The 18,331-nt window shown below is 36.0% G+C and overlaps 1 protein-coding gene across 2 annotated transcripts in view; it reads right to left on the bottom strand.

Moving 5' to 3' along the window:
- Window positions 1–10,859, bottom strand: part of LOC142351483 (uncharacterized) — a 43,235-nt gene extending 32,376 nt beyond the window's left edge. Inside the window, exons 1-3 of one of the 2 annotated variants that reach the window (XM_075403522.1) lie at window positions 10,722–10,859; window positions 10,015–10,205; window positions 3,328–3,560 (exon numbers count right to left, since the gene is read on the bottom strand). In XM_075403522.1, the coding sequence (XP_075259637.1) occupies window positions 3,328–3,560; window positions 10,015–10,169 (388 nt within the window). In that variant the 5' untranslated portion in view covers window positions 10,170–10,205; window positions 10,722–10,859. The remainder of the gene's footprint in view (window positions 1–3,327; window positions 3,561–10,014; window positions 10,206–10,721) is intronic. The other variant, XM_075403523.1, reaches the window with a different exon arrangement.
- Between the last annotated feature and the right edge of the window lie 7,472 nt (window positions 10,860–18,331).

Raw genomic sequence — 18,331 nt, 5'->3', positions numbered from 1 at the left:
CTACAATACAAAAATAATTCGGAGTGTAATCAGTCGGTCTGTTTTATTAAAAAATTCGGCCTTTTTTTATTAATTAAATTACTGAAAATTTCGAATCAAAGATCGCTAGTGATAGGTCAAATTGGCCTCCTAATACGTTCCACATTAATTTATCTAGTTGACTGCTTGAAAACTCATAGTCATTTGACTTTTAAAAATATTTGATTTTCAAATAAAAAATGACTTATTGAAATTTGCCTCCATTTTTCTTTTGATTTGGTCAACTTGTAGCTCAGTGTTAGCAATGAGAGAAAGATTTCTCTTTCTAATAATCTCAAATAGAATCTTTCTTGCGGTTTTACACCTTAAGCTATTGTTTTCTGGCTCTGATACTACTAGATTTCACTTTTTTTTTGTTTTCAGGTGTTCGCCCATTTTTCACGTTTTCTAGATTTGGCACATTATCATGTTATCACAGTTCAAATATCACCTTATTAGCGTTCCAAATGAGGAACAATTGATATGATTAAAATCTTTAAGTATATGAATTATGGTTTTTTTTACGGTTTCGACACTAATTTCTCGAAGAATTTTATTGAATTTTTTAATTTGGTCTTCAACTGTCGTTTTTACGTCGTCTTTTATTTTTTGAAACTTCCTGAACAATGAGCCGGTTTCTTCGGCTTTTCATGAGCAAATAGGTGAGCCGAGATTCTGATAATAGAAAATAGCTGGTGGCTTTCATGACCTTGAAATCAATTTAAAAAAAAACTTTTTAACTTCCCATTTTTGTTCCTCTTAATGTCTGTTTGATACCTAGTCTCATTAATTACAGTCCAAATATGACATTGGTGGCGTCAAAAGATGTAAAAGGTGTCGCAAAGTCCAATGTTTCTAAAGGATAGGTAATGACTTTACTATCTTCGACACGATTTTTGACGAAATAGTAATTTAATTTTTGATTTTTGTCATATTTGACGTTCTTTTTGTTGAGGTAACACTTATCCTGGATAATTGCAAGGCTCATGACCTGATTTTGGAAGAATAAACAAACCTATTTAATTATTTCATTTTGTAATTAAGGCTTTCATGTCTTTGAAAATAATTTTTTTTCGAAAAAAAAACAAGTAATATCTAATTTTGCCTTTTTTCTTTGCCTGCTTGTTACCTAGTTTCAATAATAGAAAGTCGAATAATGAATTATCGGTGTTTGAAGAAGCTACAATTGAATATTTTTCAAATCGAACAAACTATGCCTTTACTGTATCTGGCAACTGTTTTCTGACAAGTTTTAATTGATTTTTTTTGTTTTATGTCTATTTGTTGTTCTTTTTAACCGCATAAGAAATTGATTACCAACATTTCTTAACTCCCTGCTCTGGAAGTATTGGTAAATGAAAACCAAAGCGATATTTTTCTTGATTTCTAATGGTTATCATTACTTTGAAGTTAATTTTTTGAAAAAAAAAATAAGCGAATTTTTCAATATCACTGTTTTTGTTTTTTATTATCTAATTGTTACCAAGTCTTAATGCGGACTCGTCTCATGTGTTTTCTGGCAAAATAAAAACTATTTTGTTTAATTTTAGTTTTATCTGACGCTATTTTGACTTTGTTATTAAGTTCTGTTAATTAAAACGGACAAGAAATTTTGATGTGATTAATGTTTGTTGTTGTTGTTGTTGCTGTTGTTGTTGTTTTTGTTGTTGTTGTTGTTGTTGTTTGATTTTGCTGTTCGTCTTGACTCGGTTTCTCAATATTGGCATATCTCATCAATCAAATGCATCATTTTTTTTACTCCACTGAGTTATTTGCTTTGGAGGCTATCTTTTCGTTCATACACCAATTTCATTTGAAAAATACTTGAACACTTGGGTTTTTCTACCTGTTCCTTATTTGGTGGGTAATTATGTCCAAATTGTTAGTGCTAGTACGCCTACCTGATTAAGAGGATTATTTCTTCAATCTTACCTCTTTAATTCCACAAAAATTGAATCTTTTGCGCTCTTGTGCCCCCAATCTGTTTTGCTACCCCAGTTATAGAGCACGTGCCGTGAGATAGTAGGACGTTATGAAAAAGAGACAGCGTGTGGGCCAGAAAATCATGTGCACCCACTAAGCTGGGGCACAACCGGAAAAAATCCAGACAAATTGATAGATGCCCGGGCTGACCATCCAGAGCATTCCAGTACTGAACCAGTGTAAATCCGTAGACTGTATATAGACATTTTTACCCTTGTGCAGATTCTGTTCATGTCAAACTATAGACTGATCAGTCTATTTTTCAGAGTAAAATTGGTATTCTGTTTTTTACCTGATTTTGATCTGTCCATTACTATTTTCATACAATTATCAGCTTAATTAACATTATTGTATACCTCTTGTCAGCCTAAAACCATTCTGTTCTAAACCTGTTTCAGCTCTGACTGTCAGCCTAAATTACACTGTTTTTAACCTGTTTCAGCGCTGATTGTCGGTCACACCACAGGCATATTCACACCATTCTGTATCACACCACAGGTATATTCACACCACTCTGCATCACACCACAGGCATGTTCACACCATTCTGCATCACACCACAGGCATGTTCACACCATTCTGCATCACACCACAGGCATATTCACACCATTCTGCATCACACCACAGCCATATCCAACCACACACACACACACACACACACATGAACACACACACACACACACACACACACCTTGCACACACATGCACATACAAAGAGACAGGCACACACACACACGCGCGCGCACTGAGAAAGGTTAAATACAATGTAATTTAGGCTGACAACATTTGCTAATTGAAAAGAAGTAAATATACATGGAAAACTTATATATATATATATATATATATATATATATATATATATATATATATATATATATATATAATATACATGTAGCTGTTTTAACTGGTAACGTGTCGTTACAGCGAAATGCATGCATTTTGCATAAATTTTGCATGCTTTTCTGACATGCTCAGCATGTTTCAACATTTTCGAAATTTTTAATGTACTGTTTTTTCTATGAAATTACTCTGAACAGTCTGAATAGTTGTTCTGTTTTTTTTCTGGGCATAATGACCAACTTTTTTGATGTAAATAAGCTGTTTCAGTACTGGTTTTACACGATAATATGGAGCTACTCAGGTTCAGTAGTGAAATACTCTGGGTGATAAGTCCGGGTGTAAAAGGGCCATACAGTGTGGGATAAGGCGACTAAGGAATACTGAATGGTAGGGGCACTGGCTCCTATAGGAGGATCACAGGGAAACTATGCGATCACCCAGGAAAATTTAATAGTGTAAATCCTACTTTTTCCGTAGTTCCTCCTACCTGTGACTGGTTTATGTTTGGGATAGATGCACTTCATCAATTCCCTCACATCTTCACACTGAACATCCTGCAAAGTCACTTCCACAGGGTTTTCAGGGTCTCCAACTCGGGGGGATGCAATCTGGTCGCGTGCAGTTTCCCCACCCTCCTCCTGCTGTTGTTGGTCAGTTCCTCCTTGAGACGCTTCGGCTATTTTGTCCTTCAACCCTGGACAATTGACTACCAACACGTCCCTGAAACAATATCTCGTAAATTCAACGTGAAAATCCTGTTTTGGGAACATCATTTGTCTAGAATGTTGTTCCCTAAACTGCTTTGTGGAGTTCAGGCGAGTTAAGAGAAAATTGACGAATCAGTATACAGAGAGCAAAAAAAACATAGCTGGATGTACCCAGAACAGCCCTCTAAAAGCGCATGTACGCGGAGAAAAAAATTGTACTTTCCCGTACCTACAGTTCAGTGACAATCAGTACTGATTCAGAACATTTTCAGAGAAAATTTAAGTTTGAGTACTGATTCAGAAGGATTTCAGAACCAACTGTGAATTGATTTCTGAATTTCTCTGAATCAGAGCAAAATTCAGAAAATATATTCTGTATTCCTCTGAATCAGACGATAATTCAGAAGGAATCACTGAATCACTGAATCAGAAAAATTCAGAGCAAAATGTGACCTGAATTAGACTCTGACTCAGTACTGAATTCGGCTGAGAGTTAGGCAGGGGTTGAGGCATTTAGCCTTAAAAATGCTCCCGGAGCTGCCAACCCAGAATCTTTATTATTTTGTTTACCCATTGGACGAATTCCAAAATAATTTTTTTCTGAAAGTTTCAAATGCCGAATTCTTCTGCATTCTTCGCCTCGACTCAAAAATGTAAAAAAGTTAAATTGCAAAAAACAATTACATGAGAGAATTTTGACGAGTGAATGCTTCAAATAATTTTGAAAAGTGAAGACCCCAGACATTATAATTACGCCGATAAAACAGAATAAATATATCCCTTAATAATTATCATCTCTGAAATCTATCTTATAACGAGCTTTAATAAAAATGCTTTTGTTATAGTTTGTTATAAAAACATTTGTCTAGGTTCAAATTGTCTTGGAAAGCTTGACAGTTGCAAGCAGTGATTTGGTGTAATATTTGAGAGCAATATCAATCATTGGGGGTATGTTTACTTTTTGCTGATGTTTTTGTAACGTCAAAGCGACCCAAATTTAGCGCCACACGAGTATATATTGAAAACTGTCCTTCATGAGAAATGAATATTGGTCCCCAATGGTTGAGTTCAGAACATTTACACAAATGCGGGGAAAAAACGATGATTTTGCACTATCAAAATTCTATCAACTAAATTTTTGTATTGTCCCTAGCATTATTGTTCTAACGAAAAAATGTTAAAGATTTTGTAAATTGCTTTTAAACCTTATATTGAAATCTTTCCGAATTAGTTGCCAGTGAGGTTAGATTGAATCTTCTTTCAAAAAAATGATTATAGCTAAACAATGAGAGCATAACTTGCAACATTTTTTTTCTGTGTTATCCTCGCAGACAATATCGGTAACACCTAACCACCCTTTTAACGATTTTCAATTATGGAATTCTGCTCTCAGATGGGTTTTGAGATATTTCTGTCTAAACAAAAAAGAAGAGTTAATTTTTATGAAAGTGTTAGAACACAGGAAAAAACACGAAACTCTGACAGTTGTCATTTTTAGCCCATAAAAAACTGGGTGCTCCTCATAGATGTGAAAATGTATGAATTTGAAAAAAAACTTATTGACGGTAAAGTCACCAGCTTAGTGTTAATAAAGAATTTGCCGGATTTTATTTCTGTGCCGCAAAATATCGTAAACTAACAGCCCAAGCAGGGGACATATACATTACCGCTTTTAGATTTAAATTTCAGCAACCAATTTTTGGGTCGATCTAAAATCGAGGGTGGCACTAATTTTGAGTTGAATCCAGTTTGAGATGCCAGAGCCAAGCGACCTGGTACCAGTGATCAGACAATTTGGGCTACCGCAGTTGGGTCATTGTGCAATCCAACCTAGCTTGAGATTGTGCTTCTTAGAAGTGTTTCTTCATAATGATCGCACTCAGGCTATGTGGTTCTGACACAGTCTGATTAGAGACCAAATTCCAATTTTAGTCCATTCATAAGTTGCATAAAATTTGGTAAAGATTGCACGAATGAGTGAACTCTACTCACAGGAAAGTTTTTTACAGGCCAATTTCTTGTCACAGCGTGCTCGAAATAAGCTTCGATCACTGAAAAAAGTTAACTTGTTTTATTAGTTAACCTGCGTTTTATTAACGCCGTTTTTTCCAATCAGAATTAATGTTGAATTCTTTTCGAAAAAACATTTAGTAATAAATATTATAAAAAAATTACCAGTTTTAGCCGACACCGAGAGGATGCATTTTTTTGTTCCGACCCCACTTGTGGAGGGAGGAACTATATACTCGAATGGGTTTTTTTTTTGTTCAGACAACTTTGGCCGATCGATATATTCATCGTAGAAAAAGGTGAGTGGTATCATTAAAAACCTCGTCCAGCGTAGAAATCGAAACTTAAACGATTTGTTTGAATTTCGTTTTTTTTTTTTTCGAGGAGTTATCGAGGATTGAAGTTTTGTGTGAACACTGCATATTTGGCATGATTTTGTTGTTTTAGTGTAATTTTTTTTCAAATTGAGATGTTTTTTATTGAAAAGTTAAGACAAAATTACATTTCACGCCGCAAAATGAAATAATTCCGAGCTCCTATTAGACGAAAGGCGATAGAAAGACTAGCTTTTGTCTCATGGGGATGTGTACTATCAAAAAAAAATTCGAATTCCATTTGAGAGCTTTTTTTTAGAAAACTTTCCATATTTTAGTCGTTTTCTTAAGTGCCCTAGAGCCTAGTCACTTTTCATACCAAAAATCTGTTAATGACAACCTGATTTACAGTTTAATGAAGCTCAATGAACAAAAAAATTGGTTTTTTTTTTAGAAAACTTTCCATATTTTAGTTGTTTTCTTAAGTGCCCTAGAGCCTAGTCACTTTTCATACCAAAAATCTGTTAATGACAACCTGATTTACAGTTTAATGAAGCTCAATGAACAAAAAAATTGTTTTTCAAGGAATCGCTTTTTTGGCTTCGACTCTGAATTTTCGTAATTTTAAATGAAATTTTGATTTTCTTTTCGAGGTTTTACTAAAGTTTTTGTGTCTAATGGCATAAACTAGTTGACTAACAGTACAATAGGTTTCACAATGAGCATCAAGTGAACCTATCTAGAGCTTTTATTGGACAGCTATTGTCTGTGAAGACTTTAAAAACAATTTTTTGAGAAAATTTTTCAACATTAACCGATCATAAACTTATTTTCGTGAATTGCAAGTCAGTTTCGGGAATCCCAGGAAACCCTTCCTTTCTACTCAAACAAAAACATCTGGTTGACGGCTTTATATTCTAACTATTTGTTATATGACTACAGTGCCACATGATTACAAAAAAATTCTTAACAAATTTTTGAATATTTTCTTATTATTGGTTCCTATTGAAATCTTATCCCATTATCCTGATATTGATATCTCCCATTGGTTTAGGGAAAGAGTTCAATGGATCAAGGATAAACTTTTCAGAGAAAAGCTAATGGTTTAAATAGCTTCGACACTTTCTTCTAATATTTTTCCATTGAAATTTTGGTTTTTGCCTGTATTTGTTGTTTGTATAGTTAAAAGATTTATTGTGACATCTTATTCAGTACCTATGCATAACAAATGTCTTTTGGCTCCAATCAATTCATAACTTAGCGCATTTATTGAAATCTGTGGAAAGCTATTGAATTTAATGGCTGTTAAGACTTTAAAAATGATTTTTCAAGAAAATTTTTTAAATATCAACCGATCATAAACATATTTTTGTGAACTGTTAGCCAGTCTCAATAATGACCAGACCCAATTCTTTTCTAATTCAACCAAAATTTTTCTAGTTAGCGCTTTTACCTTCCAGCTATTGGTCTTATGACTTCAATGCACGAGATTTTAATTTTTTTTTAATTTTTGGATATTTCTTTTTGTAATTTTGGTTACTTTTGAAGTCCGAACGCAAAATCCTAAAAATGATAGTTCAATTGACTTAGTGAAGACTGTAAATGGATCATACATAAAATTTTCACAGAACAACTTTGTTTTCGCAACTTTGTTCTCGCACTTTGTTCAGGCTTCGAAACTTTGTTCTCGCACTTTTCTACTTAATTTTTGGATTCTGCCTGTTTTTGTTGTTGTTGTTGTTGTTGTTGTTGTTGTTGTTGTTGTTGTTTTCGTAGTCAATGACTGATTGTAAATTCATATTAAAGGTTTATGAATGACAAAAATCCTTGTTGTGTCATTGAGGCATAACTTAACGTATTTATTAGCTTCCGTTGAAAGCTTTTTATTTTAATGGCGTTCATAATACGGGTTTTCTCAAAAACTTCGAGGTTTTATTGAATTTGTTCATATTGATTTATTGGAGTAATTTTTTTAAAAAGAACGAATTCCATTGCTGTTTAAAGTTAACTGAAAGACGAAAAGTTTTCACTGAAAAATCAATTTTTTAATGGCGTCGACACTGTTCTCGCTCATTTTTTTTTAATTTGCTGTTTTTGCCTGTTTTTTTACTCTTTAGGCAGCCAAAATATGCTGACCTTTCTCAAAAGCTTGTAATTGGTAATTGAATGAATTATGTTACCCGAAGCAGTCGGTTTATAGCAAATTGCCATAAACTTTTTGATATTATACATTTTTAAAGATTTTTCAGGACTTTTCAATTTTTTTCATTTATTGTTGTTCTTTTCGCCAATTTTTAACTTATTCTCATCTTTGAGAGGTGTTATACAGTTCATTGTTTTTGAAAAAATATAATTTTTACAGATATTATGACGTAACTGATGTTTTGTTTGTTGGACAATATGCGTTTTCAAAAAGTTATGTGAATGGTGTAATTGTGTTTCTTTTTCTCTTCCTTAAGCACAATCGCGTAATAACAGATCTTTTTCATTTTCAAATGCGGCCCGATTGAACTTATTTACTCTTTCATTATAATTTTAGTTGAATTAGTATAATTTGAAAATGAAACAAAAATACATAATATTCAAATAATAGCTAATGATTTTAATGGCTTCACTAATTTGTGTTTTCGCAACATTTATAATTTGTTGTTCATAATTTTTTGAGTTTTCTGCATCTTTAGTCAGTTCCTCTGGCCTAGTCTAACCAAAAGCAGGTAGGTCCTATTGGTTTCATCATGACTTTTTTTGTAAATTTATCAAGAATTATTTTGTTGAAAGCTAGTGATTTTTAACGAATTTTAAGACTTTTGAAATTATTTGGTTTAACAAATGTTGATTGATTTTTGAATTTCGCCTCAATATTTTCTCTTTTTGTCGACTTGTTACTTATTCTCTTTAGGGAACAATCCCATCTGCTGTGTTAGTAAGAAAAAATAAATCTGTGTATTTAGGGTTTTGTCTGATTGTAATTTGACGTTGTTACTAGGTGCCTTTTAGACATTGTTTTTGCCGTGAAATTTTTTTTTACTTTTGTTGTTGTTGTTTTTGTTGTTTTCTCATAGTCTTTTTATTGGCAGGTCTGGGTCTATTGAGGCATGGCAATATTTAATTCAATTATTAGTTTGGTTGTGTAACAATTTTTTAAACTCAAAAATGTAAGTCAGAAGACAGTTAAATCAAAAATGTAGATGAGCGCGTGTCGGAACATCAAATGTAAATGTACATTAACGAGCTTCCTTGTTCAACTCTAAATTTAAAACAGCTATATTTGGGTGGGATTGCATATTTCTCACAACGTTCAAGAACTTTTAACATGTATTGAGAGTGGTAGGATCGCAGGGCAAAATCTGCCGGATGGTCTGGTTAGATGAAACGTGGGTTGCAACAAAGTTGCTCAAGAGACTTGAGCTAATGGAAAATCGTGCAAAAAATAGGATCAATTAGGGTTCTGATAAGATGCTGTTTTGGTCCAGCGCCTCAACCTATGATGACTTCTCATAGACTGAGTCCTGTCTGTCCTTTTCATAAGTCGAGTCCAAAACCTGAGTCATAATGTTGACCACTCTTTAGAAAATAGAAATTGCTACACAATCCAACAAATTTCTAACAAGATTCTGAACAACAGTTCGATGACGGTTGCATCAAATTAGGGACACTAAAACTGGTTAAGCAGGCTGATCTGCTGTGAAAATGGACCAGTACTGGATTCGAACCAGCACCTTTTAATTCAAGCCTAGTTGGCCAAACTATTACAACAGCTATTACAAACCCCAAGGACAAAGTTTGATATCTGTGGTCGAGAATACGCTAAATAAGCATATCTTCTTGTCAAGTTTTGTCAAGAGTTTATCTCAGGCAAAACTTATATTAGGTAATTTTCTCTATCCCAACATTCGAACACACACAAATAGGTGTTGCGGATATCATGGCAGCATCTAGAAATGATGATAATTTCGAAAATCCGAGAACCGCTAAGTCAAAACAAGGAAATTTGATTCCTATGCCCAGAATCGTTGAATCGTCAAGATTATTCCATGTAAATTGTGCATTACATTAACTCCCCCCCCCCACCCCTCCCTCCCCTCAAAAAAATTGTCGGTGTTGTGATCAATCGCAGAACTCGGATTCCAGTTGACTACTGACCTGTGAACGTATAACTTTTTGCCCTCTACAATCAGGATGACATTAGTGAGGTCATCCTGGACTGAAAAATTGGAATATCCCTCTTCATCCTCGGGGGGCACTGCGGGTCCCTTGGCTGCTCCCCCATCCTTCTTTCCACTTTTACTCTTACTCATTATAAGTTAAGTAAACTGAGTTTGACTGTTATCTTTCTGCCCCCATCACATCGCCAGCTTAAATCCGAGATTGATATCTTCGGTGTTTGAGACGTTTGAAAAACTTGAAATCTTATTGTGGACCGCAAATTTTTTTCACAAAAATTTGAGAGAAGTGATGGTCGTGTTTTTAAAAACATATTTGAAGGCTTAAAATTTTTTCATCAAAAATTGAATGCTTTCCTTGATTTTACACAAAGAAAACATATCTGATGTTAATCCCCAGGTTGACCAAATTTGGAAAAAAAGTCATTCATTCTCTGATTTCTTACCAAAATCGCCAATTTTCCGCAAAGAGTTCATTTTATTCAAAGTGTTGTCGTCCAAAATTGAAGGAATTTGTTGAACAAATTTGAATCACAAATCGTTTTTTTGCCTTTTGCCCATATTGGCGGAAGGGAGAATAGAAAAAAAATTTAGTAACATAGCCTAATTTTCTAAAATTAAAAAAACAGGGTTAAAAATTTATTGAATTATGGCGGTGTGATGGAGCAGGAGTAATAAAAAACAGACCAAGTATTTAAAAATATAAAGAAAAAATCTGCAGCAAAATTAAATACTCTCTCAAATTCTTTAACAAACGTGTAAGCTTGTGTAGTGATGTTTTGTAAACTATTTGAACGAATTAGTAGCACGTTTTAAAAACGCTTGTTTAACTGAATATGCGTTTTGAATAATAAAAGCAAGATTCTATATCATTTCTAGATTTTGAAAACTACAAAAGAAAGATTACAACAAAGGTTCAACAAAATCATATGAACAAATTTGACCCCAAGGAGAAAAATTTTCAAGTTGTTTTTACAGTTGTTTTTACTGCTGGTATTCTGCTGGCCTTCTAGGAGAAAGTGCTGGCGTTTTTGTTAATCTTAGAGATTCAAACGATGCTCCTGAATGCCAGAGAAAAAAATCTCCGAAACATTTTGAGATTTAAAAGCATGCTTTATAATCGTTGAACTTGTACATCGGAACCAGAGCCATCCAGTTGGAAACAAGATAAAAGTCCACAATTTTTGATGGGTCATAAGGAAAATGAATCATAATGGATACATTTAGAAAGAGCCGTTGAAGGGTTTTTCCGCACAGAATACCACTGAATTCCTGAACAACTCGTTTCTAAATGTGAACTACAAAATTCTTTTTTGATAACTGCCAAGCTATCAATATCTGTAATATTTACTGGACGACATGTTTAACGAAGTTATATCGAAAATGTTTGAATCGTTGGCATATGTGATCCCATCGTATCGTAGAAACAATCAAAAAACAATAATTAGTTTCAGGAAAACATAGTGATTAAAATAAACTTTTTACCTACAAACTCTATTAAAATTTTGCATTTTTACCTAGACATTGGGCATAATTAATTTTAAGAAAAGGATCAAAGTAGAGCATACTTCTTTTCAAACAAGCAGACAGATGTTTAATTGTTTCCAATTACCGTAACGATAACTAAAACTTGTGATTTTTTTAAGACAATCGAAAGGACAAAATTAAAAAATATAATTTAACAAATTCTAAACTGCTTTTGCTTTTCATGTGTGATACCTGAAGTATATTTATTTCTTTAATTTCATTGATGCAGTAAATCTTATACGATGCCCTAAATCTAGTTCATTTATTTTAACCTTCAATAATTTGTTCAATTCGTATCTTATGATCTTTCATCAACTGTCTGCTTAGTTTCCCGCTTCGTGATCAGACAGGTCTGATCACGCATTCACGTTGCTCTTGAGTGTTTTATGTTTTCCACTTTCATTCTCTTGATATTCTGCAATTCAAATCAGTTGTGCAAATCTTCTTTTGAAATCCCGCTCCGCGAGTAAACGCTACAAAATTGAATTTGGATCTCGCACCGCGAATCGACAATTAATAATCTTTCCGCATACTTGCACCGCAAATCACTACGCCAATTAGATTAAGTGCGACATGGTGCAGTCAGCAACCAAAAGAACACCCCTTGGAATTGACCCCTTCTGGGACAAACCAACACCGGATCCGCCCCTTCGCTGGGAGAAGTGGAGGGTACAGTTTAAACTAGCACTCTTGGCCAAAGAAAACATCATTTTGGACACGCTACTCGGTCCAAAACCAGAAATGGTAGAGCTACTTCTAGAGTCAATCTACGAAGAGACAATAGTGGGTGCATATACACAATCAGAGAGGGAAAGGAACGCGCGCAACTCGCAGCAAAAAATGAACTGGCAAAACAAATGTCAACGTTTAATTGAGGTGGGCATCATGTGTGGCGACAAACCGTGGTCGTTGGCAGACCACAAAACAGTCTCCCTTCTCTATCTGAGCATCGGGATAGAGGGACGTCGCATCTTTAACTGTAAGAACCCGCACATCATAATTGACACTCTATCTACTGTTAACTTTTGGAAGATCGTGGAGGAAGCATTCATCCGCCCACGTAACATAACGTTTGACCGACATGTCTTTTTAATTACAAAACAGCTTAGAGGAGAAACAGTTGAACATTTTTACGGTAAACTAAAAGAACTGGGATTTTGACTGCGATTTTGAAAACAAAGAGGAGACCCTAAGTCGAGATGTTTTCATCACCAATCTGATTGAACCTGAAATGCAAAAGGAACTCTTAAAACAAACGGTCGAACCGCGACAGGCGTTAGAACTCGCAATTAATATGGAACTCGGGATGGGGAACCAACATCAAATACAACAACATAATAATATCGTTGTTCCGGCAAATGTTAACGCCGTTCAGTTCAATAATAATTCACGAAAACCATATTGGCAGAACAATACGACGTCTCAAAACAAAATAATCGATCAACACTCTATTGTTCCAATTATGGCGGAGTTTGGCCACCAAATCATCGTGAAAGATGCATTGCTAAAGGGAAAACGTGCAATAATTGCGGATTACTAAACCACTTTGCAAAAGTGTGTCGTAAACAACTGAAGAACACAAACACAAAGCCACAAGATTCTAAGAAAAAGATGGTTCGTGTGGTAGAAGAAGCGCCACACCCAGAGGACTCTTTAAATTTCGTTCAACCAGCAAAACTTTACGAATCAGACTACAGCAGTGGAGAGGAGGATAACACGGTCGCAATGATTGAAACGGCGTTAGAAAAAGTCGAACCACTCAATACGCCCCTCAAGATCGGCAATGTCAATACAACTCTACTCGTGGACTCCGGGAGTGCATGCAGCATACTCAATCATTCACTCGCGCTACAAGTGGTACAAAGCAGCCCCCGTGCTTTTTGGATTCATGAATCAACACCACCACAACTACGGAACTTTTCGAATGAACCCATACAAGTAGAGGGGAAAATCCAAGCTCCTGTCACAAGCAAAGGCTGGGCATGCCATACAGCCAACTTCACAGTCGTAGCCGACGCTTTAAAGTCCTTAATAGGCCGTGATTTGTTCAACTAACTTGGATTTGCTGTAAATCAGTCTTCATTTCTCAAAGGTAACAGTATCAACAACATTGCATCTCCCGAATTTAAAGAACAGATAGCCAAACTTTCTCTGGTTTGGTATCACGTATTGGAAGATTTTAAAGTCATGTAGCAAAATCTAAATTTCATAAAGATTTTCAACCTAGACACCAAAAAGGTAGACGTATTCCCATCAATCTTCAAGACAAAGTTAATGCGGAACTTAGAAAATTGCTAGCTGAAAAACATATTATAAAACTTTCAAGCTGTCCCGATAATTATTTTATATCACCCATTGTGGTTACGATTAAAAAAGACCAAACGATAAAGCTTGCACTGGATTCAAAGGTTTTAAATAAATCTATTCACAAGAACAAATATCAGATGCCAAACATTGATACGCTAATCGAATCAAAATCTCAACAAATAAGTGCTCCCGCGTCGCAAAGCATCACGTACTTTTCTACGATCGATTTAAAGTACGCATACAGCCAATTAAATTTGGACACTAATACTGCTAATCATTGTAACTTTAATATTATTAGTGGAGATATGACTGGCACTTATAGATTTCAAACAAGATTCTACGGACTTACAGATATGCCAGCTGAATTTCAAAAAGCTATGGACTACACTCTAATTGGTTTGGAAAACACATATTGCTTTTTGGATGATATCCTGATAGTTAGCAAAGGTTCTTTAAATTAACACAAAAATTACGTAATGAAATGTCTCCAACGTTTAGACGACAAAAGTCTTAGGATCAATCTTCCCAAATGTCATTTCAGTAAATTAGAAATTGATTGGCTGGGTTATCATATTTCACAATTGGGTATATCGCCTCTCGAATCTAAACCCGCTGCGATTTTGGCTCTTGAAGCCCCGAAAACTTTAAAGAAACTCCTTTAATTTTTGGGATCTGTTCATTACATTGGAAAATTCATCCCTAATTTCGCTCAAATAAGTCATCCTCTCCGTCCGTTACTAAGAAAATTTTCGAAATTCATTTGGACAGCAGAAAATGAGAACTGTTTTAAAGAAATTAAGACTCGCCTAGCGAACGCCACTGAAAATAGTCACTACAATCCGCAACTCGAAACACGCATAAAATGTGACGCGTCGCACTCTGGCCTTGGCGCTGCTCTTGAACAATTCACAGTAGATGGGTGAAAACCAATCGCATTTGCGTCTCGATTTTTAAGTTCTTGTGAGGAACGTTATAGCGTAAATGAACTTGAACTTTTGGGTGTAGTTTGGTCAACAGAATATTTCAAAATTTACCTATATGGAAAACACTTAAAAGTGATTACAGATCATCGCGCACTTCTCTCAATTATGAAAGAACATAGATCAAATAAGTCATATAACAGTAGATTGACCCACTGGGTCGATCGCCTCCTTCCATTTCAATTTGATATTGAACACCTTCCTGGGGCAAAAATGGGTTTGGTAGATTATATCTCTCGAAATCCGTCTCAGAAAGCTAAAAAAATTTCTACACATGACGACGAATTTATTGTTGCAAAACTAAAATTAATCTCGAAATCAATTAACGCATTAGAGTTAAATACCAAAAATTCCGCACCACATTTACATCAGTTATTAACAAATCATACTCTCGCTATGCAGAACACATCTAATACTAAGATACATGAACTCGCATCGCAAATTACACCTAAAATTGAGTCCAATACCAATTCAATATTGTCAATTAGCACTCACGCTACTCGAGTACGCGGACATGTATTTAGCAATTCACTCGCTCCGCGAGATCAAGCCCCAAATAGTATTTGTCGACTAAACAGTTTAAAGTATGTAACACCCGCGTCACAAAATCCACTTTGCACCTCTCTCGCTCTGCAAAACACCAGCAACAGCAAACAATTACTCCTAATTAGGAATAAAGTGATATTCGCGCAGCGCGAGCATCAAATTACTCAATCACAAATCCCGCCAATTAAATCACATTCCACAAATAGCTCTAAAAGTCATCACCCAAAATTAAAATCAGTGCTTTTTGCCTCTTGTAACTCTAGAATTCAGCTGCATCCTCCTAAACACCTAAAATTTAATCAATCACTATCTCTAACTCAATACGTTAACTCAATAAATAACAAAATGCCTTCTAAAAAGAGAATAACCCGAGTTAGATTTAACGATGCCTCTCGCGCAGCGGATCAACAATCCACAAGTGGAAATTCATCTCGCCCCGCAAGTACCCGATCCAATTTGTCAAACAACTCTCGCACGGCAAATCAAACAACACAGAACTCAAGTACACCCCGCGAAGCAAGTCCGCCGAATAATACTACCCCAACCTCCCCAACCCATTCATCAAATGCCAGCACCCCATTAACCCCGAGCCCGCATGTACCCACCTTCGTGTATATAGTGTCGAAAATCTTCAACAAGTCTCTAATAGCTTCGCTCACTAGTAAAGACGCGGTATTAAAAGAGGGGAGAGATTGTATTTTGACCAACAACGAAAGCCGTTTAAAAGCAATCAATCCCTATATCCACTCCTATTGGAAAGATCTCCACGTGCGTTCCGGGAGCTTTTGCATAGACGAATGAGTGGCTATTCCGAACGTCCTACGCGAAGCGCTCATTGATGACAGCCAATCAAGCCACCCGGGCACCTGGGGCATGATCTGTATGGCTATACATAGCTGGTGGCCTTACATGCACCGTGAGTTAATCGTCAAGGCCACTGAGTGCAAATCTTGTACGGCAATTGGTAAGAACCTTAAATCAGTTATTCCCGCTAAACAATTCACTCCCCACATGCCATGTGTAGAACCAAACCAAGAATATCAAATTGATTTTGGGGGACCAATTTTTGATGAAAAGGGCAGTGAAGTGTACTTTTTGGCAGCAATTGATCGTTTCTCTAAATACCCAACTGCATATATTTATGATAAAGCTAATGGACCGATCGTTCTGAAGTTTTTGGACATGTATATTGAAACTCGTGGAATTCCAAGATCTATCCGTTTAGACCAAGCAAAATATTTAGTTGGAAATCAAGTAAAGACTTTTTGTAACAAAAACAACATTGAAATCATCGAAGCACCTGTAAATGATGATCGTGCTATTGGGTTGGTGGAACGTCTGATTCAAACAATTAAAAATAGACATGCATGTTTTAAAGAAGAGAAATTGTCTACACGCGCCTTTCATGTAAAACATGCACTAAAGATAATAATTCACCAATTGCGAATATGTAAACAAAGAACAACAAAGACCTCGCCTTTCGAAGCACACTTTGGAAGAAAGCCTAACACCCCGCTAAGCGTGATAGCAACTAAACCTAAGTTGTTAAACTTGACGTACAAAAGTATTATAAATCATTATTTAGACGAGGACAGAGTGATGCCAGAGGAGATACTGCCTGACGAAAAGTGAGTCAACGGATATCGCAGTGATATCGAAGTTGAGATTGGCATGACTCGAGCGAACACGGAAGCGAAGTCCAGAGAGCGAGCAAGTACAGATGGAGAGCCACGATTTTTGAAGACAAAGGCGATTCGCCCCATCCCCCTGAAGGAGCGCGCGGTAGAACTGAACCTCGCGAGAAAAGTGCACGGCAAAAGACGCTCGAAAAAGAATTTGGAAGTTCTATATGAGGTTCTTGCTCCGGGATCCCAAATACTTAGAGTAAGCCCCACAACCTCCACCATAAAGGAACCCGGCAAACCAGTGGTAACAGTTCGCAATAGCGACATTGCGAAATTTGGAACACAGTTGGAGAGGCTAACACCACTGAAGGCTTATGCCAATCGCAGAGGACCTAGATCCGGCGAGAAAACTGTGGAGGAGCTAATTCACAGCCATATAAAGGAATTCACCCGAAAACAAAAGGTTGATAAAAAATGAAACATCGAAGTAGAGAACCGGGCAGCGGGGTTTCATCTACGAAATCCAATATATCACGCGCGATGCGGGGACGAATCCCGAAAAAACCAAACTTTTCCGCGATGCGAAATCAGCCACCAACAACTTCACTTAGCGAACAACACGCATCGACACCTTCTGATCCGACTCCAGCACCCCCAAATACGCAAACGTCACATCGCACTCGACGAAGTCCATCCTATTATGGATTCGAGACTTCCCCACCAAACTCGGATATCCGGCCTCCACCAAAGCGACCCCGCCGAGCGGGAGATGTGGAAAATTATGCACCACCAGACACTATCGTAGAGTCAGTACAACAAATCGCTGAAAACCAACCAGAGGCAATAAACGTATCCCCCTGTATTGGCCAAGTTTCACCACCCGCACCGCAAACACACCTCTACTATACATGGATACCCCAACGCTGGTACGATCGACAACGGTACTGGAGGCGGAGGAACAAAACTCAGATAATGAAGAGTGGAATATATTAACTTGTCTAAAACTCAAAAACACTCAATATTTTATTAATTACCGTATTTTTAGCTATGATAACCAGTACATATATTGATATTATCTATTTAACCGGCGACTTTCTATTAATTTGTAAATATTGTTATTATTTATATTTTGAAAATTGTATTCTACAATTTTTCTTGATGCAAAGGGTATGTGATACCTGAAGTATATTTATTTCTTTAATTTCATTGATGCAGTAAATCTTATACGATGCCCTAAATCTAGTTCATTTATTTTAACCTTCAATAATTTGTTCAATTCGTATCTTATGATCTTTCATCAACTGTCTGCTTA

This window comes from Convolutriloba macropyga, chromosome 13 (assembly GCF_964194025.1).
Source record: "Convolutriloba macropyga chromosome 13, txConMacr16.3, whole genome shotgun sequence".
Lineage (NCBI taxonomy): Eukaryota > Metazoa > Xenacoelomorpha > Acoela > Convolutidae > Convolutriloba > Convolutriloba macropyga.
Note: the sequence above shows the minus strand (reverse complement) of the source record. Positions and strands in the feature narration are given on the sequence as shown.